At 38.3% G+C, this 21,365-nt stretch overlaps 1 protein-coding gene across 8 annotated transcripts in view; it reads right to left on the minus strand.

Moving 5' to 3' along the window:
* Positions 1-21,365, minus strand: part of ALMS1 (Alstrom syndrome 1) — a 186,828-nt gene that overhangs the window by 5,844 nt on the left and 159,619 nt on the right. For 7 of the 8 annotated variants that reach the window (XM_010829757.1, XM_010829756.1, XM_010829760.1 and 4 more), the window contains 4 exons: positions 6,624-6,741; positions 4,387-4,590; positions 3,716-3,945; positions 2,810-2,993 (listed from right to left, as the gene is read on the minus strand). In XM_010829757.1, coding sequence (XP_010828059.1) covers positions 2,810-2,993; positions 3,716-3,945; positions 4,387-4,590; positions 6,624-6,741 — 736 coding nt within the window. Of the gene's footprint in view, positions 1-2,809; positions 2,994-3,715; positions 3,946-4,386; positions 4,591-6,623; positions 6,742-14,176; positions 15,781-21,365 lie in introns of those variants that run through there. The other variant, XM_010829758.1, reaches the window with a different exon arrangement.

Here is a 21,365-nt window from a genome sequence, read left to right on the forward strand (position 1 = left end):
GAAATTCAGAAAACTCAGCAGTGGCCACAGGACTGGAAAAGGTCAGTTTTCATTCCAATCCCAAAGAAAGCCAATGCCAAAGAATGCTCAAACTACTGCACAATTGCACTCATCTCACACGCTAGTAAAGTAATGCTCAAAATTTTCCAAGCCAGGCTTCAGCAATATGTGAACAGTGAACTTCCAGATGTTCAAGCTGGTTTTAGAAAAGGCAGAGGAACCAGAGATCAAATAGCCAACATCCACTGGATCATCGAAAAAGAGAGTTCCAGAAAAACATCTACTTCTGCTTTATTGACTACGCCAAAGCCTTTGACTGTGTGGATCACAATAAACTGGAAAATTCTGAAAGAGATGGGAATACCAGACCACCTGACCTGCCTCTTGAGAAACCTGTATGCAGGTCAGGATGCAATAGTTAGAACTGGACATAGAACAGACTGGTTCCAAATAGGAAAAGGAGTACGTCAAGGCTGTATATTGTCACCCTGCTTATTTAACTTATATGCAGAGTACATCATGAGAAACGCTGGGCTGGAGGAAGCACAAGCTGGAATGAAGATTGCTGGGAGAAATATCAATAACCTCAGATATGCAGATGACACCACCCTTATGGCAGAAAGTGAAGAGGAACTAAAGAGCCTCTTGATGAAAGTGAAAGAGGAGGGGAAAATTTGGCTTAAAGCTCAACATTCAGAAAACTAAGATCATGGCATCCGGTCCCATCACTTCATGGCAAATAGATGGGGAAACAGTGGAAACAGTGGCTGACTTTAATTTTTTGGGCTCCAAAATCACTGTGGATGGTGACTGCAGCCATGAATTTAAAAGACACTTACTCCTTGGAAGGAAAAAAATTATGACCAACCTAGACAGCATATTAAAAAGCAGAGACATTACTTTGCCAACAAAGGTCTGTTTAGTCAAAGCTATGGTTTTTCCAGTGGTCATATATGGATGTGAGAGTTGGAATATAAAGCTGCGTGCCAAAGAATTGTTGCTTTTGAACTGTGGTGTTGGAGAAGACTCTTGAGAGTCCACTGGACTGCAAGGAGATCCAACCAGTCCATCCTAAAGGAGATCAGTCCTGGGTGTTCATTGGAAGGACTGATGTTGAAGCTGAAACTCCAATACTTTGGCCACCTGATGTGAAGAGCTGACTCATTGGAAAAGATCCTGATGGTGGGAGGGATTGAGGGCAGGAGGAGAAGGGGACAACAGAGGAGGAGACGGTTGGATGGCATCACCGACTCAATGCACACGAGTGTGGGAAGACTGTGGGAGCTGATGATGGACAGGGAGGTCTGGCATGCTGCGGTTCATGGGGTCTCAAAGAGTTGGACAGGATGGAGCGACTGAACTGAACTGAGGCACAGTCTTTACCATGTGCAAAGGACCATGGAGGACTGTGCATGCCCTGGCTGCCCCTGAAAATCTCCGCCCGTTTCCTCAAGCCCTAAGCAACCTATCTGCCTCCTAATCCTCAATTCCCTTACTCTGCTTCTCTTTAGAACACGAGCTCTACTGGGACTTCCCTGGCAGCCCAGTGGTTAAGACTTCACCTTCCAGTGCAGGGGGTGAAGTTCAGTCTCTGGTTGGGGAGCTAAGATCCCACATACCTCTCGGCCAAAAACCAAAACATAAAACAGAAGCAATATTGTAATGAATTCAATAAAGATTTTAAAAATGGTTCACATCAAAAAAATCTTTAAAGGAAAAAACAAACAAAAACATGAGCTCTCCGTTCTCCATTCCGTGATCAGCTAATGTTCTGCTATGCTGAGCCTGGTCTCATTCAATTGACAACTGTGACTCTGGGCAAAGGATCCATTGAGGGGATCCTGACCCTTAGGGGATTGGTAACAGAGGATTGTGTCTTAAGAAGGAAGAGTGTGTTGCTCAGGAACTGAGAGGGAGCAGCTAGGGCTTTGTGCCCCTACCCTGAGCTGGCAGTGCAGGCTGGTGAGCAACGGCAAAGCCAGGGTTAGACGATGATGACTATGACAGCGGCCTAAGGCTCCTGAAGACACAATGCTGTGGCACAGACTAAGCAGTGAGAATTGAAACACTGACCTGTTTACAGGTAAGGCAGTGATTAAAGCATTAGGGAGTACTTTACAGTGTTCACAGCTTTTGCATATTATTTTATTGAGATATTACATCTAGCATAATTGTTACGAGCACAGAGTCTAGCACCAGCCCACCTGGGTTCAAATCCGTTTGGGCAAGGTACTTAATCTCTCTTTGCCTCAGTTTTCTTATTTGTGAAACAGGGATATTAATAGTATCCACCCCATAGAAGTGTTATAAACATTAAATAAGAATAATGTCTGAGCAAAACACAAGAGCTCTGTAAGTATTTATTATTACCCTTTGAGGGAAGCAAGCCCCGTCAAAACATTATACTTTTGGAACTAACTTGTTCATGGTGACAGAGCTGGTTTTTAAAAACATTATTCTCAGGAATTCCCTGGTGGTACAGTAGTTAGGACTCCACATTTTCACTGCCGGGGACCTGGGTTCAATCCGTGGTCAGGGAACTAAGATTCTGCAAGCTAAGTGCCCATTCTCACTGCACACTCTCATTTTTAAGATGTAGTGACAGGGCAAGATTAACTGTGCTTTTCTGGATCATGGAAGTGCTGAGAGCTTAATTAGGCAGGTTCTGTTATGTAAGGAGATTTGAGTCTCAACAAGCAAAAAGTCACTTTCTGAACTGTAACTGGCCTGGCATTGAGCAGTGCTGCCTTGCATGAAGCAGACCCTGCCCTCTCTACCAAATACAGGAGAGTGAACAGGCAGAGCGTACCTCTCTTACGGAGCAGGTGCACGGGGTCCCGGTAGCCCCGCCATTCCTGCACGGTGTTGAACAGTGCCTCCCGCTCACTCTGTAACATATTCTGCAGCTTCCTCTCCTGGACTATTAACTTCAGGCGCTTTATCCGCTCCCCAGAGCGGGAGATGAAGTCCGGTCTGTGAAGCTGAAGGGATTCCTGAGGAGAAGAAAAAGCCCCCCAACCTCATATTAATGATGCAGTCTTTTCTCCAAAGGCCTACAAAAACAGTACCTGCCCAGCAGGTTTGGAAAGCCTATTTGTAACTTACAGAAAATACCTAGAGCTGAAGGATGATCGAACAACTCCCTGAGTAGGAGAATTCCAGTAGGAAAATCAGAGGGATCAAAGAAATGCCTTTGGAATAAATCAAGAACTAAGATTATGGCAATTACAACTCTCCCCAATGTGGATGGGATAAAGTTTGGCTCACTGTGCGATTTTAAATTTCCCTTCAAAGAAATACATCATTAAATAACATTTTCTTTGGGTCCCAAGTATTTATAAAAAAGAGACTTGGTGCCTTTTAAACCCTGTGCTAAGTAGAAATAGGAGTTATATAAATGGAGGAACAAACATAAGGCTGATGCAAACATCAGGCCTCTACTACACTCCCCGTGCAGGTATCTATCTACAAAACCCAATGAGTAGCTACACAACATCTTCCCTTCTATTGCCTTGCCCCTCTCAGATACTGAGGGTGATATGTGATTTACACTACTAATAGTAAGGCAGCCTTTGATTAATGAGTGTGAGAACAGATGAACTGTGGAGGTGCCCGAAACAAGGGTCACATGACTATACTTCAGAATGCCAAGTCACAGGTTTACCCTTTCTTCCTCCTTAAACATACAGCTAAAATTAATTCAATCTTACTGTACCTGGAGGGTTGCTCTCACAAATGGCTTCAGCGGCTCTTTGCCTGGGCCAGCTAGAGAACTGTGGCTGTCCATGTGCTGTTGCTGCCAGTTCTGTTCCCGCAGTGGCTCCCTCCAAGGTTTGGTGTTGGTTATTGGTGCAAACCAGGAGACACCAGGGCCATGAAGCTTGGGCATATTTTCCTTCTTAGGACCAGACTTCATATTTTCCACAGGAACAAACCATGAAACTCCTATAGGAGATATTTTTAAGAAAGAAAAAAGATTTTTCATTTTTCTCATCAGAAACATATGCATAATATAGGCTCTCAGAGAATCAGCTGTCAGGGGCCAGCAAAATGCCCTAGAGTCTGCTTAGTGCAGGTATATAGACTCTTAACTGCAGCATTAAATACAGTCAGCCCTCTGTATACACGCATGCAGAATCCTTGCATTTGGGGGACAGTGCTAGGTCATTTTATATAAAAGACTTGAGCATCCATAGCCTTTGGTATTCAGGAGGGGTTCTCAATCCAAGCCCCTCCAGATATAGAGAGATGACTGTACTTTGAAAATGTGCCAAGGCGGTGCTGAGTGGTCAACATTAAGTTGTTTAGAAATGAAGAATCCTAGTGTTGCAAGAGAACAGAAATTCACAAGTTTTTCTACTAAGAAAGCAGGACTTAGAAACTGACCTTCACAGCAGGTCTTCTTGTTCTTCTTTAACTTTTTGTCCCCAAGATAACTGGTAAGGAGCCTCTTCTCTTCTATTTTTTCTTCTGACCAAGAAGTCACATCACTGTCCTCTTCTACTCTAGCCTCACTAGAACTTGGAGTTGGGAAAGTCATTCCAACATCTCGAGTGTTTTTTCTGACACCACTCACAATCTCCAAGTTACCTGAGGGTGAAGATCACAGACCTCTCTGAGAAAAGCCTTGAGATTTAGTTGGCAGATGCATTTAAGTCAGTAAATGAAAACTTAAAAAAAAAATTTAATCATTTATTTTCTATTCTGCAAAGAAAAAGTATTGAGATCTATAATCTTCATAACTACATCTGGTAAAATAGGGAATTCCCGAGTGGGCCAGTGGTTAGGGTTCAATGCTTCCACAACAGTGGGCACGGGTTTGATTCCTGGTCAAGGAACTAAGATCCCACATGCTGTGCAGTGTGGCCAAAAGAAAAAGTAAATAAATAAATCTGGTAAAATATTCAAAACAATCATCAGGACACATTTTTAACAAGTATCATCATGTAAAAATATTTGTTGAAGACAGTGCTCTGAATGAGTATAAGCAAAAAGACAATGCAAGCAGAGTTGAAAGGTGATATAAACCGTTTTGGAATCACATTATTTGATTTACTACATCAAGCGTCTTCAAAGTTTTATTGTAATTTCAAATATGTGAGATATCTTATTTTTAAGAACAAATTTGAGTTGTATTTTCTCTTATTGCCATCAGAAAGAACCCTAAACTATGATAAGTGATATACATCTTTTTCTTATTATGATGTCTGCATAAAGAATGGTAGTTTCACTGCTGCCTAAACTATTACCACTAGAGTTAAGTTTTTTTTTTATTCCACTTCAGTAAATTAAAAAAATTTTAAGGTTTCCGAACCGCAGGCTACTGACTCCTCTTGGGTGGGGTAAAAGGCTTTGAGAGAGAGAAGAGAAGGAAGATGAAGGTAGAGAGATGGAGATGTGTGTGTCTGTGGGAGGAGTTCACTTCTGTCAGTTTAGATATTAGAGGGAAAGAACTACTAATATGGATTCACTGGGAAAAAGATTTCAGTTCTGATCCCAAGTAAGAAGGACAGTAAATGCAGTCAACCAAGGTAAGGAAGAGGTTAACAGATGTAAAGACATGACTTGAAGGGAAAAATAATCAAGGGGCAGGTTTACTTCTGTTTTATAAAATCAAAAGATATAGGAAGTCATAAAGTGAAAGCCTCCTTCCCATTCCTGTTCTCCATTAAGTTTATAACCCTGTGATTCCAGAGAATTTTTGCACACATTCAAGCAATTCTCTTCATTTTTCAAATACATGTAGTAGCATGCTACATACAATTCTGTACTTTGCTTTTTTTTTAAATTATGTATCTTGGGGATCTTGACACATTAGTAGCAAAAGCTTCTTCATACTATGTAGGACTTCATTATGTTAGTCACTCAGTTGTGTCCGACTCTTTTGCAACCCCATGGACTGTAGCCCACCAGGCTCCTTGGTCCACGGGATTCTCCAGACAAGAATACTGGAGGGGGTTGCCATTTCCTTCTCCAAAGACTTCATTATATGGATATACAATAATTTATTTAACAATTTAGCTACTGATGGACATCTAAGTTGATTTTACTTTAATGCTTATAATAAAACAATACTTCAGAGGTTAATTCTGTCATTAACCATTTGTCATTTTACACATTTGCACCACATATCTATAGGCTAAACTCCAAAAGTAAAAGTGCTGGGTCAAAGTAATTTTGATAGAAACTGCCAAGTTGTTAGTCATAAGGGTTGCACTCCCAACTTATACACCTCCTACAATGTACCTATTTCCATACATGCCTGCCCACAAACTTGCTATCAAATTTAAATTTTTGTCTGATAGGTGACAAATGGCATTTGAGTATATATTTTTTGTTAATTAAAAAAATTTACTTATGTATTTCGTTTTGGCTGTGCCAAGTTTTAATTGTGGTGAGCCACCTCAATAGCTGCCCTGCAGCACGTGGGATCTCAGATCCCCGGGCAGTGATCGAACCCATGTTCCCTGCACTGCAAGGCAGATTCTTAACCACTGGACCACCAGAGAATATACTTGAGTACATTTTTAATCTTCATTTCTTTTATTGTGAGTGAGGTGAGTGTCTTATCACAGGTTTAAGAGCTACTTATATTAATATTTCAATGAAAATGTTTAATTTACCTGCTTGTACGCCCTTATTTAACATATGTGCATTTTGCTTGTTGCAAAGGGTAGAGTTCGAGCTCCAAAAACTACTGGTAGAAGATGAAACAGAGTCAGAAGAGACATGGTCCGTCACCTGGAAAAACAAAAGAGATCCTGTTATCACTACTTACGGTCAAAGGCATAGTTACCTACAGAATAAGAAAATATACAAGTTATCAAGAGCCCTTTCCAATCCAGTTCAAATGGCTGAGATGACATTGCCAGGAAGCTTGCAGCAATGTGAACACACTACTCCATATTTTGTGATAGAGAGGTGGACGCTGTAGTTAGATAAGGGCTCAAGCTGTTTCAAGAAGCTAAGACAAGACTGGGTGTGTTCCCAGGACTTGAAAACACTCTGAAGAGGGTGCTAGACAAAGATTAGCCTGGTGTGAGAATGAAATTCTGAAGTGACACTACCACAAAACTGGTAAGAAAGAGGGCAGAGGATAACTAAAGAGGCTGAGTGGTGAACTGCAGAGAGTGCTTTCCAATAAGATCCGACTTAGGCGTTTATTCAAGAATAAATGCCCAAAAGCTTAAAGGCCCTATGAGAAGTCCTGGATGTGAGGAATATTGCAGAAAGCACTTAAATATTTGAGCCCCAAAGGTTTTTTAGTTATATTCAGAGCAAGTAGAGCAATGAAGGGAGCTGATGGTGGAATGTTTGTGAATGACAAAGATTACCAAAATATAGTAAAAAAATTTTGATATAAAATGGTATTTCTTAAAACTGGTTCATCAGAACACTCTCCTGAGAAAGGGTCCTAACCCAGAACAATGAATTGGATGTTGTAAGTGAGGGGTCTGGGCATCCACATTTTGAATAAATGCCAGGTGCTTGTCTGATTAAGGACGTTTGGTAGAGTAAATTGAAGCCCAAGTCAGGAAAGGAAACAGAGCATCTCCTTCCCTGAGCTAGATAAACTATATTTCAGGATCTTCAGGGAACTTGCAACAGATCCTGCAGCAGAGGAACTATGTTAAATGTCTGGAGACAGGAAATTAATTTTTAAAAAGAATAGCATAGCAAACTGCAGGCTTTAAAAATGATGACCTGTAAAATTCCAGAATGGATAACAAATTTGATTATTTGCAAGTATATGCAGGTTAAAAAAAAAAAGATCAGCAAATTTTAGCCAAGATTCACTAAAGCAGGCAGAATAAAACCCTGCCAGGTTAGCCTTTTTTTTCCTGGTAGATATGGTCATTTAACTGGCAGACCAGAAATATATAGCAGAGAACTAATTTGAATAAAACAACAAAAATTCTCATAGCATACTTGAGGGCAAGATAGAGTTACAGGGGCTGAAGGATAAGCTGATGGAACCAGCTTTCCCATATAAAACATCCAGAAGGGACTAAAGGGCTGTCAGGATCCCTAATAATAACAGGAATGATAGGCCAAATAAAACAAGGGATAATTGTAAAGCCTTATGCATCAGGAAGAATGGCAATAACTTTGATACAGTAGAAAAGCCGTGAGTCTGGAGGTCAAATACCTAAACCAGTCTCAGATCTTCCCTTTACTATAGCTGTCTCTTCTTGAGCAAGCCATAATCTCTGTTGCCAGTTTCCCCATCTAGAAAAGGGAACAGCTGCATTCCTGAAACTATGCAAGTGTTACAAAGAACAAATGATTTAGATGCAAAAAATGTAAAAAGCTAATATAAAATTAGGAGACAAAGATCATGTTAAACCAGTATGTATGAAAGTGTGGTGAGGAAGATTTGACTGACTGGTAATACACTATAATTTTTCTGCAGCTGTTTTTTAAAAAAGGGGAGAATAATTTACACACTAAAATGGTCTTTCAATATAAATTGTCAAATACAAAAAGCAAAGTTTGCTGCCACTTTTGTGAAAAGGGAAGAAAATATATGCAATATATAGTTACTTGCTTTTATGTATAAAATACCTGTGAAATAAAAGAACCCAGATTGGAAAGGAAGAAGTAAAATTTTTATTTGCAGATGACATGATGCTATCTGTAGAAAATACTAAGGAATCTACAAAGTGTTAAAACAAATAAAAAAGTTTAGCCAGATTGTGGAATATAAGGTCAAGAAGATAAAAAATCAATTGTATGTCTATATTCTTGTCAATTGTATTTCTATATCCTGCTGCTGCTAAGTCACTTCAGTCGTGTCCGACTCTGTGTGACCCCATAGACGGCAGCCCACCAGGCTCCCCCGTCCCTGGGATTCTCCAGGCAAGAACACTGGAGTGGGTTGCCATTTCCTTCTCCAGTGCATGAAAGTGAAAAGTGAAAGTGAGGTTGCTCAGTCGTGTCCGACCTTTAGCATGGACTGCAGCCTACCAGGCTCCTCTGTCCATGGGATTCTAGCAAGGTGCGATCTGAAAATAAAATTAAGGAAACAAACTCCATTCACAGTAGCATCAATAAGAATGAAATATCAGCAAATAAATTTAACAACAGAAGTGCAAGGCTTGTACAATGAAAACTATAAAACTTTGGTGGGAGAAATTAAAGGCCTAAATAAGTTGTGAGATATTTCATGTATGTGGAATGGACAAAAGATGTGAATAGATATTTTACCAAAGAAGATGTAAGAGTGGCCAATAAACACATGAAAAGATTTCAACACTATCAGTCATGAAGGAAACAAACTAAAGTCACAGTGTGACACCACTTTATACCCACTAGGATGGCTATCACCAAAAAGATGTGCAGTGCTAAGTGCTGACAGGGAAGCGGAGAAACTGGAACCTTCACAAGCTGCTGTTGAGAATGCAAAATGATACAGCTACTTTGGAAAACACTTTGGGATTTTTCTTAAAAACTAAACATAAACTTACCATATGACCCAGCAATTCCACTCCTAGGTATATACTCAAAAGAAATGAGTCCACATAAAAATTTTTGTGTCAACACAAAAACTTCTACACAAATATTCGTAGCAGTATTATTCATATTATCCGCCCCCAAACAATGCAAATGTCCAACTGGCCATCAGACAAACAAAATGTGGTAGAGTCACACAATACTAATCAGCAATAAAAAGGAGTACTGATACATACTGTAAGGGTTAATCTTGAAAATATCTGTAAGAAGCTAGATACAAAAGACTAGCTATTATGTAACTCCATTTATATGAAATATGCAGAAAAAAGGAATATGGGAGTTCACCTTGGGCTGGGAATGTGAATTGGTTATAAACAGGTATGAGACTTGTCTGGGTGACAGAAGTGTTCTAAAGCTGAATTGTGGTGATGACTGCACAGCTCCGTAAACTTACTTCAATAAAGCTGTTTAAAAATCCCTAAAGATATGCAAGAACTAGTAATACTAACTCTGAAAAGATGGGTGCCTGGGGAACAGGAGAGGGGAGAGACTTTATCAAATACTTAATGTATTTTAAATTTTGTACCATGTGATTGTATTATCAGTTTAAAAAATGAGAATAAATGAAACAAAAATAAGGAAGTGTGGCAATAAAGGTTTAATGGCTTTGATGAGTTCAATAGGAGTAAAGCATATGTTAGGCCATAGAAGTGTTCTAGTTTACAGAAAGTGAAAATTGAAGTTGCTCAGTAGTGTCTGACTCTGCAACCCCATGGACGGTAGCCTACCAGGCTCCTCCGTCCGTGGGATTTTCCAGGCAAGAGTACTGGAGTGGGTTGCCATTTCCTTCTCCACAGGATCTTCCCAATCCAGGGATTGAACTCGGGTCTCCTGCATTGCAGGTAGATGCTTTACCCGTTTAGTTTACAGAAAGGAGGATGATAAATCTGCTGTCACTATCTGAGGCAGACCATATGTAATTCAAAGGGACATGTTTAAATACAGGATATCAACAAATAGACCCAGAAGCTGCCAACTTAGGAAAGTGGAGTAGAAAGGATGACCTGTGAGAATCGCTTCAATGAGTGAAGACCTGAGAGAAAAACACTTCAGGGAAGGAAGTGGGGGCCTGAGAAGTAGATTAGATCTCTTTCCTGTGCCTTCAGAGAGCAGAACTGGGAACAGAGCCAGGAAATCTAACACAGGCAGATTTTGGATCTTTTTAAATTTTCAAAACCTTTGCCAACTAGTGCCTAGACAAATGAAATGAGATGCCAATGAGCAGTGAGTGAGTGGTGGAGCTGTGGAAGCAGAGGCTGGAGCACCTTATGGGGCAGAGGCAGCAAAGTGTGGATGGTCCTTCCCAAGAACGAGTCTGAGGACCTCCTGCACTTCCAAAGTACACGACTGGGCATGGTATGCACTGCTGGGTGTGAAAGAACACACGTTTACATCTGATTAAATGAGGAGTCTTGGTATGTATGTCTGCTTCCACTTAAATCTTTCTGATTAAGTTCATTCCTGTCTGTAAAAAGGTAAACATTTAAAAATAGAAAATAGTCTAAAAATAAATTCTTGCTCAACAAGATATATCTAGTTAACTCTCTAGCATGGTAAGAATCAAAAGGCTAGACAAAAACAAGTGTTTTCAAGGATGTGGAGAAATGAGAATCTTCACATATTGATGCTTAGAATGCAAAATGGTAACAATACTTTGCATAACAATCTGGTAGTCAGTCCTTCAGAGGGTTAAATATAGACTTACCATATGACCCAGAGTCTATCCACTCGTAGGCATATGCCCCAAAGAAATATAAGCTATGTCCACATAAAAACTTGTATATGGATGTTCACAGCAGCTCTGTTGATAGTAGCCCCACAGTGGAAGAAATCTAAATGTTCATTAACTAATGAATAGTCAAGTGAAACATGTATACTCATACAATGGAATATTATTTGGTCATACAAAGGAATGAATACATGCTACACTATAGATGAACTTTGAAAATATTAAGTGAAAGAAGCCAGTCACAAAAGATCACATATTATGTCCATTTACACGAAATGTTTAGAATAAAGAACTCTAGAGAGAGAGGGAAAAAAAGCAGATTAGTAACATAGCCAGGGAAGGGGCAGGAAGTTGGAAGAAGTGACTGCTAATGTGTATATGGTAGGTATTGAAAACACCTTAAAATTGGGATGATGGTTGCACAGCTGTATATATACTAAAACCCACTGAACTGTACACTTAAAATAGGTTAATCTTATGGTGTGTGAAACATCTCAAGAAAGCTATAAAATGTGTATATTTGTGTACGCAAACTGAAATACAAGCAGTTTATGAATAAAGATTTATCTTTATTTGGAGAAAAATTGCTGCTCATGCTTGGTGGTCTTGTATCTCCTGTTACTGAATCAGGGCTACAAGAACAAAGGAAGGTACCAACAGTGTCATCTTCATATAACAGTGAACAGTCCTAACAAATGTGGGCACTGAATACTGTACATATGGCAGCACTGTATACACACTATGGCTAGAGCTAAGTGCAAACTGTGAGAATGATGCAGTCATGCCATGCTGACTTCCTCAAACAAGAATCACAATTCGCAGCCTTGCACTGTGTCTGACAATCTGTGCTGAGGACCCAACACAGGATAGAAGGCAATTTTTGCTGAATTCATTTACAGACGCTGTTGGTAACCCACAATAACCCACCTTCCTTAATCCAAGGGAGAGTCTTAGGCAGCTCCTATAGTGGTCTCAGCATCCCTCATGGCCTGGAGGTGAATCAGCCCACTCAGTTCTCTGCAGTTGGGCTTACACATAAAGATTTAAATGACCACAAGTCAACTGACATTACCAGCTACCATGGTTTTTAAGCTTTCTGTTGCAGAGTTGAAAGGAGATACATACTGGCTGGCTTCTTCTGTTTTAATTTCTATTATTGTAAGAGTAAACTCACCTGTTGATGCCTGATTACAACTAAGAAAAAACTGCCACCATCTCAGAGATGTTTCAGGTTTTTTTGTTGTACTTCTTAACTAAAATCTAGGTGAAATTCATTCCCATATTCATTGATCAGACACACCATCAGATAGACCCAGAAAAAAAAGGTTTTCAAGTAATTGCTTTTCAGGTGGAAACTGAGCTTAGGAAAATGCATCAAATGTAGGAAAAAGTCTATGTTTTCTTACACGACCTTCTACGGCTATTCTTCACGTATGAAGATTGTTATCGTTGACCTTCTGCCAGCAAGGTGCCTGCTGAGATACTTTTCTTTCAGAGTAATGGATTTACGCTAATTCATTTATAGCTACTCTAGTACCAGAGATATACGTTGATAAAGCAGAGTGAAAATCAGAAATACAGTCAATAGCACCCAAAGACAGCCTTTCTTGTGAAAAGTTTTTAGATATGTGCAGCTCAACCTGGCAACTGTCAATTCAATACTAAAACTTATTAACCAGTAAAAGATGACACAAAGTGTGTGCCCTCAAAATAACATTTTGACATAGATTTAATTCTGAGAGGCAAGATTAAATCTTAAGCAGAACTCAGGTGAGAACTATTATTTACCATTAGAAAATCAGAACTGGTCAATTATTTCTGCAAGTATGGTAGATGATAACTATAAAATATCCTGTCCCCTAAAATGTATTGTGTCTGCAGAAAGGTCCTCAGAAAATTTCTTTTCATACAAAAATGAATAAAGATCGCAGAGACGTATGAACCTGGATAATGCCAAAATTCAAAGTAAGGCCATGAGACTGTATAGTTAAAATATAACAGCAGTACTTGTCATTAGAACTGAGGTTAAAAAATCTCTAATGGAGAGTAAAGTTTTCCAGATAATGGTTGGGTTTGGGGTAGAGAAGAAAGAAAACCAAGAGCTGAAGTCCTCAATTAATATACGGGAAAAACCAGAAGGTTAGAAAATGATCATTAAAATTTTACAGAGGGTGGTAGAGCTAGATGACATGAGTCTCAAAAATTATGGTCTGGCAGTGGTCCTCTCACTCTTTTGTTCTTCCCTGCATTCTCTCAAATCTTTCTTCTTGGCTATAGTATTTATAAGGATTATGACCACCTTTACATGGATGGCTCTAAAATCTTTATTCCACTCATGAGGTCATATATATCTATGGTTTTAGACATTTTCACTTGGATGCTCTGATCCAACTTCAAGTTTAATAAATAAAACTCCATATTTCATAAGTCAGAATTAGTTTCCTCTTCTTATCACTCTATTTTGATTACCTTATCACATAGGATTTTAGCTGCTTTGCGCAGAAATTTCAAAAGAACCATGGCTATTAATTACCAAGTCCAACTGATCAAAGCTCAGCTTAAAAACAGTATTAATTTTTCTCATAAATTAACTTGTGAATATCACTATCTTATTTAAAAATCTGACAATTAGCTAAACATTAGGCAATAAAATTACACCTAGACACACCAAAATAAACTCCATGAGGATTAAGGATTTAAGTACATTGTCCTCTACCCTAAATATGATAAACGACAACAACAAACCAAGGAGAATACTTTCTTACAATCTTGAGGACGGAGTGACCTTTCCTAGCATGTGACAAATAAATAAAGTTTAGTATACAACAATGCTGTTACACCACTAGATGGTTTTAGATAGTGCATGCTCAGTCATGCTCGATTCTTTGCGACCCTATGGACTGTATGTAGCTTGCCAGGCTCCTCTGTCTATGGAATTGTCCAGGTAAGAATACTGCAGTGGGTTACCATTCCCTTCATTAATATCATATAATTATTGCTCAACAATTAACAAAAATTCTTCAGAGAAAAATGTGCAAAGTATATAGGAAGTTAATTCTCAAAATAAGAAATGTAACAAGCAACCTCTGAAATCTAATATTTAAAAATGTAATTTAAAGCAATGAGTTTTTTCACACATCAGATTAACAAAATTAGAAGGACTGATACTACTCAAAGCTGGCAAAGGAATGAAGAAACATTCCCTCATACTTTTGGTGAGCACATATATTTGTACAAAATTTCTGGAGGGCACATAGTTAGGGGTAGGAAGGTCTATAGATTTACTGATGGTCTTTTAATTTGTTGTTAATGATCTACTTATTTTCTTAGAAAATCATCCATTTAATTTAGGTTTTAAAATATATCAGCCTAAAGTTGCACATAGTAATCTTCTTTAAGAAATCCACATCTTTGACTGGAGTTACATCCTTCCAACCTATTAACATTGACCCTTTTCCTATGGTCACAATAACTAAAGATTTAGTCTTTTTTTTTTTAAGAGCCAGATCTTGGTTATATTGATCAAGCTGGGGGACTAATTTTTAGAATGCTTACTTAATTACTTCCTAGTTGAATCTGCTCAACTAAAATATTAAAGGCTCTATATTTTCCTGTAAATATAGGTTTAGTCACATCCTGTAATATCTGGATATTGCTTTTACTCTCATTAATGAAAAAAAATTCTACAATCTCAATTTTTAGTTATCCCATAGCCCAAAAGTTTAGAATATTTTAAAATGTTTCCTTAAAAAAGTTACAGCCGTTAAATACCAACCTTACTGTATTGTGCTTAGAGAACATAAGCTTAGTTAGTAATCTACTTTGGGGATTTATCAACATTTTGCCTAAGTGTACAGTTAATCTTTGTAAACATTCCACGGGTATTTGGAACAAATGTGAATGCTGTGTTTTAGGAATAAAGTTTTATATAGATATCTTAAATCAGCACTGTTAATACTGCTATTAAATACTGCTATTTTATCTGTTATATATCAAAATCTGATAAAAACAATTAAAATATTCCATCCTTGTACTTTGTCACATTCCATATTATGTTTGGATGAACATATGAATTCATTCTGGTTGTAAGCACAGCAGTAATTCTGGCAATCTCTGACAGACTTTCTTCCCTTGGAAATTACAGAGTGGAGATAGGGTAGACTCTCACAAAAAGTAACATTTAATTAAAAATGACCAAAAAATCCCTCACCTTTCATTGGTATAGAAACTTGTATTTCTAATCTGGCAAAGCTATAAATTATTGACCAAAAACTCAAAATAAAGGAATTTTCATGCACTGCAGGTAGAAATACAGACTAGAAAGTACTTTGGTATTAATGCAGAAAATTATGTATACATGTAATTTATGATCCAAGAATTCCACTTCTGGATTTATGTGACAAAGACAGCCTCACAAGGTCCATAAGGCAATATGAACGCGGATGTGCACCGCTGGTGTTTTGCATTGTTGGGAATTGACGACAACATGGGTGTTACTTACAGGGAAAGGTAAACCGGTAGAGGCACTCAATGGAGGGCTGTGCAATGATCAGAAACCTGAATTAGATGTATGAATAGCAATGTAGATGCATCTTAAAAATACAATGCTTAGTGAAAATAACAAAAATAATGATATACATTTTATATAAGCTGAAAATACATGACAACTACAGAATACATATTTTGTAAGAACTCTTCTAAGTCAAACGATATTTACATAACAAGGCCAGTTGCATATAGGAGGAGAGGAATTGGGATGGGATGTGGGAACCAAGTTTTTAAAAGAGACGCCATGAACCAAGAGTATATTTAACTCAATCCTTGGCAGCTGAAGTTAAAATTTTATTTTATTTTGCATAAAAACTGTGTATAGTACTTTTCTAATTCTATTCTTTCACTCTGCTTCTCGAAGGATTTATGATGTCTAGATTGGAATTCAAATGGGCACTTTAGGCAGAAACTAAAACACAATGAGAAGCTTAAGAATTCTGTTTTCCAGCTCTTAACTAATGTTTTGTTTGCTCAGTCTGGCTGAGGTCACTTTTTAGTTAGTGCCACAAAATTTTTTTTATGGTTTCATATTAGAAAATACTTGATTCTTGTTTTAAAAAAGTGAAAAATTAAAAAGAAAAAATGTATAAACCCACAATCTTAAAATAACCTAATATTTTTGTTCCAGCTATATAAATACATGTGTTTGATAGCTTGCTTTTTATCTCTTAACACATAATGAAATTTATCCTTGGGTTCAAAGATACTGCCTTTGACTGTTGTTTCTCTCCACATATGTGTGACTGTGAAGAGTGATATGATATTAGCCTGTTTTATAAAAATGTAAGAAACACCAGTGAACATTTACACACGACTAAGGCTATCATTTTATTCTCTCAGGGATGTCTCCTTGGTGGTTAACGTTGCTCATGTGCCCAACTGCTGGTAACGTGGGCAACTGGAAACAATGAGGGGTGACAAATACAGAAAAATCATTCAACTTTAGCTTTTTCTTCATAAACAAAAACTGAATGTGACTTCTTTTGTGCTGACAGTAGTAAACTATTCCTTTTCTTTAACCCCAATATACAACCAGACAGTGAGAGAGGGGAAAAGAAAGAAAAAACAGAGAGGGAGAGAGCAGGCAAGCACAGCAAGAACATGAAAGAGAGAGAGAGAGAAGGAAAGGAGAAGCTTTCACAAGAGGTACGCAGCAGAGACGGTGAGACAATAGACGGCATGAAGTGGGGTAGAGGACAGCACAAGTGAACAGAATGCGGGTGCACGGAGGCAGAGAGGAAGAACACCGAGGTAGACAGAGTGCAAATGCACTGCAGCATCGATTACAGAGTGTGGGGAGAGCCTGCACAGACACGTCAGACACGCACAGAGAGCGAGTCAGAGAAAGAGCAGGTGCCATCGAAGGAAGAGGGGAAGGACAAGCAGGCACTTGAACTTACTCCCTTCTGTTGACTCTTAAACCCTCAACATGTACATGTCCTGGATACACATGTTCAGGGGAAAAAAAGCATTAGCATATCTAAGGACACCTGGTTTAAAGATAAGATAGGCAATTCAAAAAAGAAATACAGAAAAGAAAATAAAAATTCAGTAGGTGTGGAGAAGGCAATGGCACCCCACTCCAGTACTCTTGCCTGGAAAATCCCATGGATGGAGGAGCCTGGTGGGCTCCATGGGGTCGCTAAGAGTCGGACACTACTGAGCGACTTCACTTTCACTTTTCACTTTCATTCATTGGAGAAGGAAATGGCAACCAGTGTTTTTGCCTGGAGAATCCCAGGGATGGGGGAGCCTGGTGGGCTGCCGTCTATGGGTCGCACAGAGTCAGACACGACTGAAGCGACTTAGCAGCAGGTGTGATGAAAGAAATATCAGTCAGGATAGATACCGTATTTCTGGCCTATATGGCAAATATTAACAAGAATGCTACTGGCAGGTATTGAATCAACATTTTAAGAGGATCATTTAGTAGTGTGGAATAAACATTTTTCATGTACGTACTTGGTAACCCAGAAATTCTATGTTTAGAAATATATCTCTAGGAAAGAAAAATTCATAAAGATGTACCAAGACTACCCACCAAAGTGAAAATTATGATAAAGTGCAAAAAAAACCTTAAAACTATTGTATGTATACAATGGAACTCATAAAGCTATTAAAAATGACTAATAAATCTTTATTTATTGGCATAGAAAGATGTCTATGATATATTAAGTGTAGAGTTTCAAAAAAACATACATAGTATGGTTTCATTTTTTTTGGACCATTGTTTCTCTCCATATATGAAAATGATTGTGAAGACTAATATGAAATCAGCCGGCTTTACAAAAATGTAAGAAACAGTGATAAACATTTAATTGGACAGTAATAAAGGTCTCATTTTATGCTGTCACGCAGGTTTCTTCATTTGATATTTAGCTTCATTAGAATGCCGATCAAGCAGATCCAGGGTAAGCAGTAGGTGTGTGCAACATAAAATATAAACCTGGAAGCTTATTTATGAAAATGTTGATCATGACTATTTCAGGATGGTGAGAATTATGGTTCATTTCCAATGTCTTTATATTTTATGTATTAAACTCTTTATATTTAGTTATCTTTTTACTTTTATATTCAAAAGTAATAAAATAATATCTTTTTTGACAAAAATAGTTGTTACTAAAGAGAAGAGAAAGATGTAACGTGGCTGAAGCATCAACAAAAGCTATCATGACAGGCAAGTCCTCCACTATAGTCTATGATAAGCACAGTTTTAGTTGAGAAGGAGCCTACAGAAAAAGAAGAAAGTGAATATGAAAGAGAGAGAGGAAAAAAAAAATCCTAAGAAAACAGATAATGGATTTTGGAAAATATGATGGCACAGAGACAGGCTTATTGAACCTCTTTCTTAACTGAAATACACAAACAAAAACCATCAAAAATTGAAAAAAGTATTCAGAATCCAGGGAAGACTCAACTGATGCCACCACAAAGCTCTTCCTACACAAAGGATCATACAGAAGGGTAAAAGGTGAGTCACTGAATTAAAACTATCTCACAGAAAAGGGACTGATTATAATAAGTGGCCCAGGAAAAAGAACATGTCTTCCAAGGGGAGACACGTTCCCAGTGAAAACATAGCTTCTTCTGTCCTAGCCAGAATGGTTTACTGTATACCCTCTTTGGCCAGGAAGAAATCAGAAAAAGGGATAGGAAATAACCTCAAGTCTAAAATCAAGTCTTTAGTTTCATTACTAAAATTTGCTAGAAAAAAATAAGGCCTCTGCTGTATCACTGCCCACACAAAACACAACAATGCTATGAAAGCAGCTCCCAGCTGACTTTATGTAGAACAGCAGCAAAACTCAAGGGCGCGTCCTATAGAACCAGGTATTTTCTCACCTCCACACGTAGAAAAGTGGCCATCCGTTTATGTTTCAAAACAATGGCAGAGAAAAATATCACCTGCTAAAGCTGTTCAGAATCCTAAAATCACTTACTATCTTTCTGCCTTTCCCAAACTCTGAAAAAAAAAAAAAAAAAAACAAGCCATATATAACCAACCTTCAGGTTCATGTCCTAGGAAGGGGACTCAGTATCTTGTAAACAGGTAATAAGCCAGTCAGAAAGAGTTTAACCACATTATGTGGGATCAAATAAATGGTTTTCACAAAACTGTTTAGAGACAAAGGTAATCTGAAAAAAAGAGAAGATATAATATGAAAATATTCTATAGCATTAAAGTGGAAGAAAGGAGAACAAAAAAGGGGGGAAGAATTTACTTTGCCAGAAGGTTTACCCATTTTAGTCAATAAAGAATTGGGGACTTCCCTTGCGGTACAGTGGATACGAATCCGCCTGCCAGTGCAGGGCACATGGGTTCAATCCCTGATCTGGGAAGATTCCACATGCCGTGGAGCAACTAAGCTAGAGTGCTGCAATTACTGAGCCCATGTGCTCTACGGCCCACAGTTCACAACTACTGAGCCCCTGCGTCTAGAGACCGTGCTCCACAATGAGAGAAGCCACCACGGTAAGCCAGTGTACCACAACACAGAGTAAGCTCCCACTTGCTGCAGCTAGAGTGTCGGTGCCCAGCAACAATGACCCAGTGCAATCGAAAATAAATAAATAAAAGAAAAAGAACCTGCATTTTCACTTTAGAGAAAAGTTAAAAAGAACATGGACTTAATGAAATAGATCCAAGATAAGCTGGGAAAACAAGGGGAGATTAACGGGTTGTTGACAAAATTAACACAATTCAATAAAAAGTTAATGAATATATGCCATATGTTGGAAAATCAATGCCAGGCATCGAAGGAAAAAACTGAAGACAGTAATTATGTCGTTATATCATTGCAGAATTAATTTATGCAAAATAAAACAAATTTGATTTAAAAAAATAAAGAAAACTTAGCCAGTGGAGCAGAGTACAGTTTTAAAAGGTCTCCTGAAATGCAGAGAAAAAGATGAAGGGAATGAAAATAACTAGAATGCAAGAAGAGGATTCTATATGTGGCACTGGCCCCAACACTCACTTGTAAGACAGAAAACAGGTTGAGAAGAAAGGAAAAAGCACTCTAGGATACAGTTTTTTAAAGTTTTTGCTGAAATTAAAAGTAAATCTGAATGTACAAGGGATACAGAGTTACTTGGTACCAGAAAAAAATTAATATCCGGAATACATAAAGCAAAAGGGACAGAAATACAGGGAGACAGAGACAATTCAACAGTAATAGCTAGAGACTGCAATATAACACTTTCAAAATGGATAGAAAAATTTGACTGGCCAATAAGGAAATTGAAGGCTTGAATGACACTATAAATCAAGTAGATCTAGAGACATATACATAATACTCCAACCAACGGAAGCAGAATATACATTCTTCTTGAGAGCATATTTAATGTTCTCTAGAAGAGACCATATTCTAGGTCAAAATAGTCACAATACATTTACAAATCATACATAGTATTAATATGTTCTCTGACCACAATGGAATGAAATTAGAAATCAAAAAGGAACTCTGAAAATTTTAGAAATAATAGAAATTAAACAACACACTCTTAACTGCCAACGTTCAAAGACAAAATCACCAAGGGCAATTAGAAAATACTTTGAGATGAATGAAAATGAAAGCAAAACGTAACCAAACTTACAGGATGCAGTGAAGGCAGAGCTTATAGAAATTTGTACCTCTAAATGTATATATTAAAAGAAGCAAGATTTCAAATCGATAACCTCATCTTCAATCTTAAGAAAACAGAAAAAGAAGAGCAAATAAAATCCAAAGCAGGCAAAATGAAGGAAATTATGTAGATCAGAATGAAAATATATGAATCACGGGCCTCCCTGATGGCTCAGCAGTAAAGAATCTGCCTGCCAATGCAGGAGTCATGGTTCAAACCCTGGTTCGGGAAGACCCCACATGCCGTGGAGCCACTAAGCCTGTGTGCCACAGCTACTGAGCCTGTGCTCTAGAGCCCAGAGCCACAACTAATGAATGCCACCCGCCTAGAGCCCGTGCCCCACAACAAGAGAAACCACTGCAGTGAGAAGCCCATGCAGCACAGCTGGAAAGTAGCTCTCACTAGCTGCAACTGGAGAAGACCCAGAACAGCCATAAATAAATCT

This window comes from Bison bison, unplaced genomic scaffold, assembly GCF_000754665.1.
Source record: "Bison bison bison isolate TAMUID 2011002044 unplaced genomic scaffold, Bison_UMD1.0 scf7180017864508, whole genome shotgun sequence".
Classification (NCBI taxonomy): domain Eukaryota; kingdom Metazoa; phylum Chordata; class Mammalia; order Artiodactyla; family Bovidae; genus Bison; species Bison bison.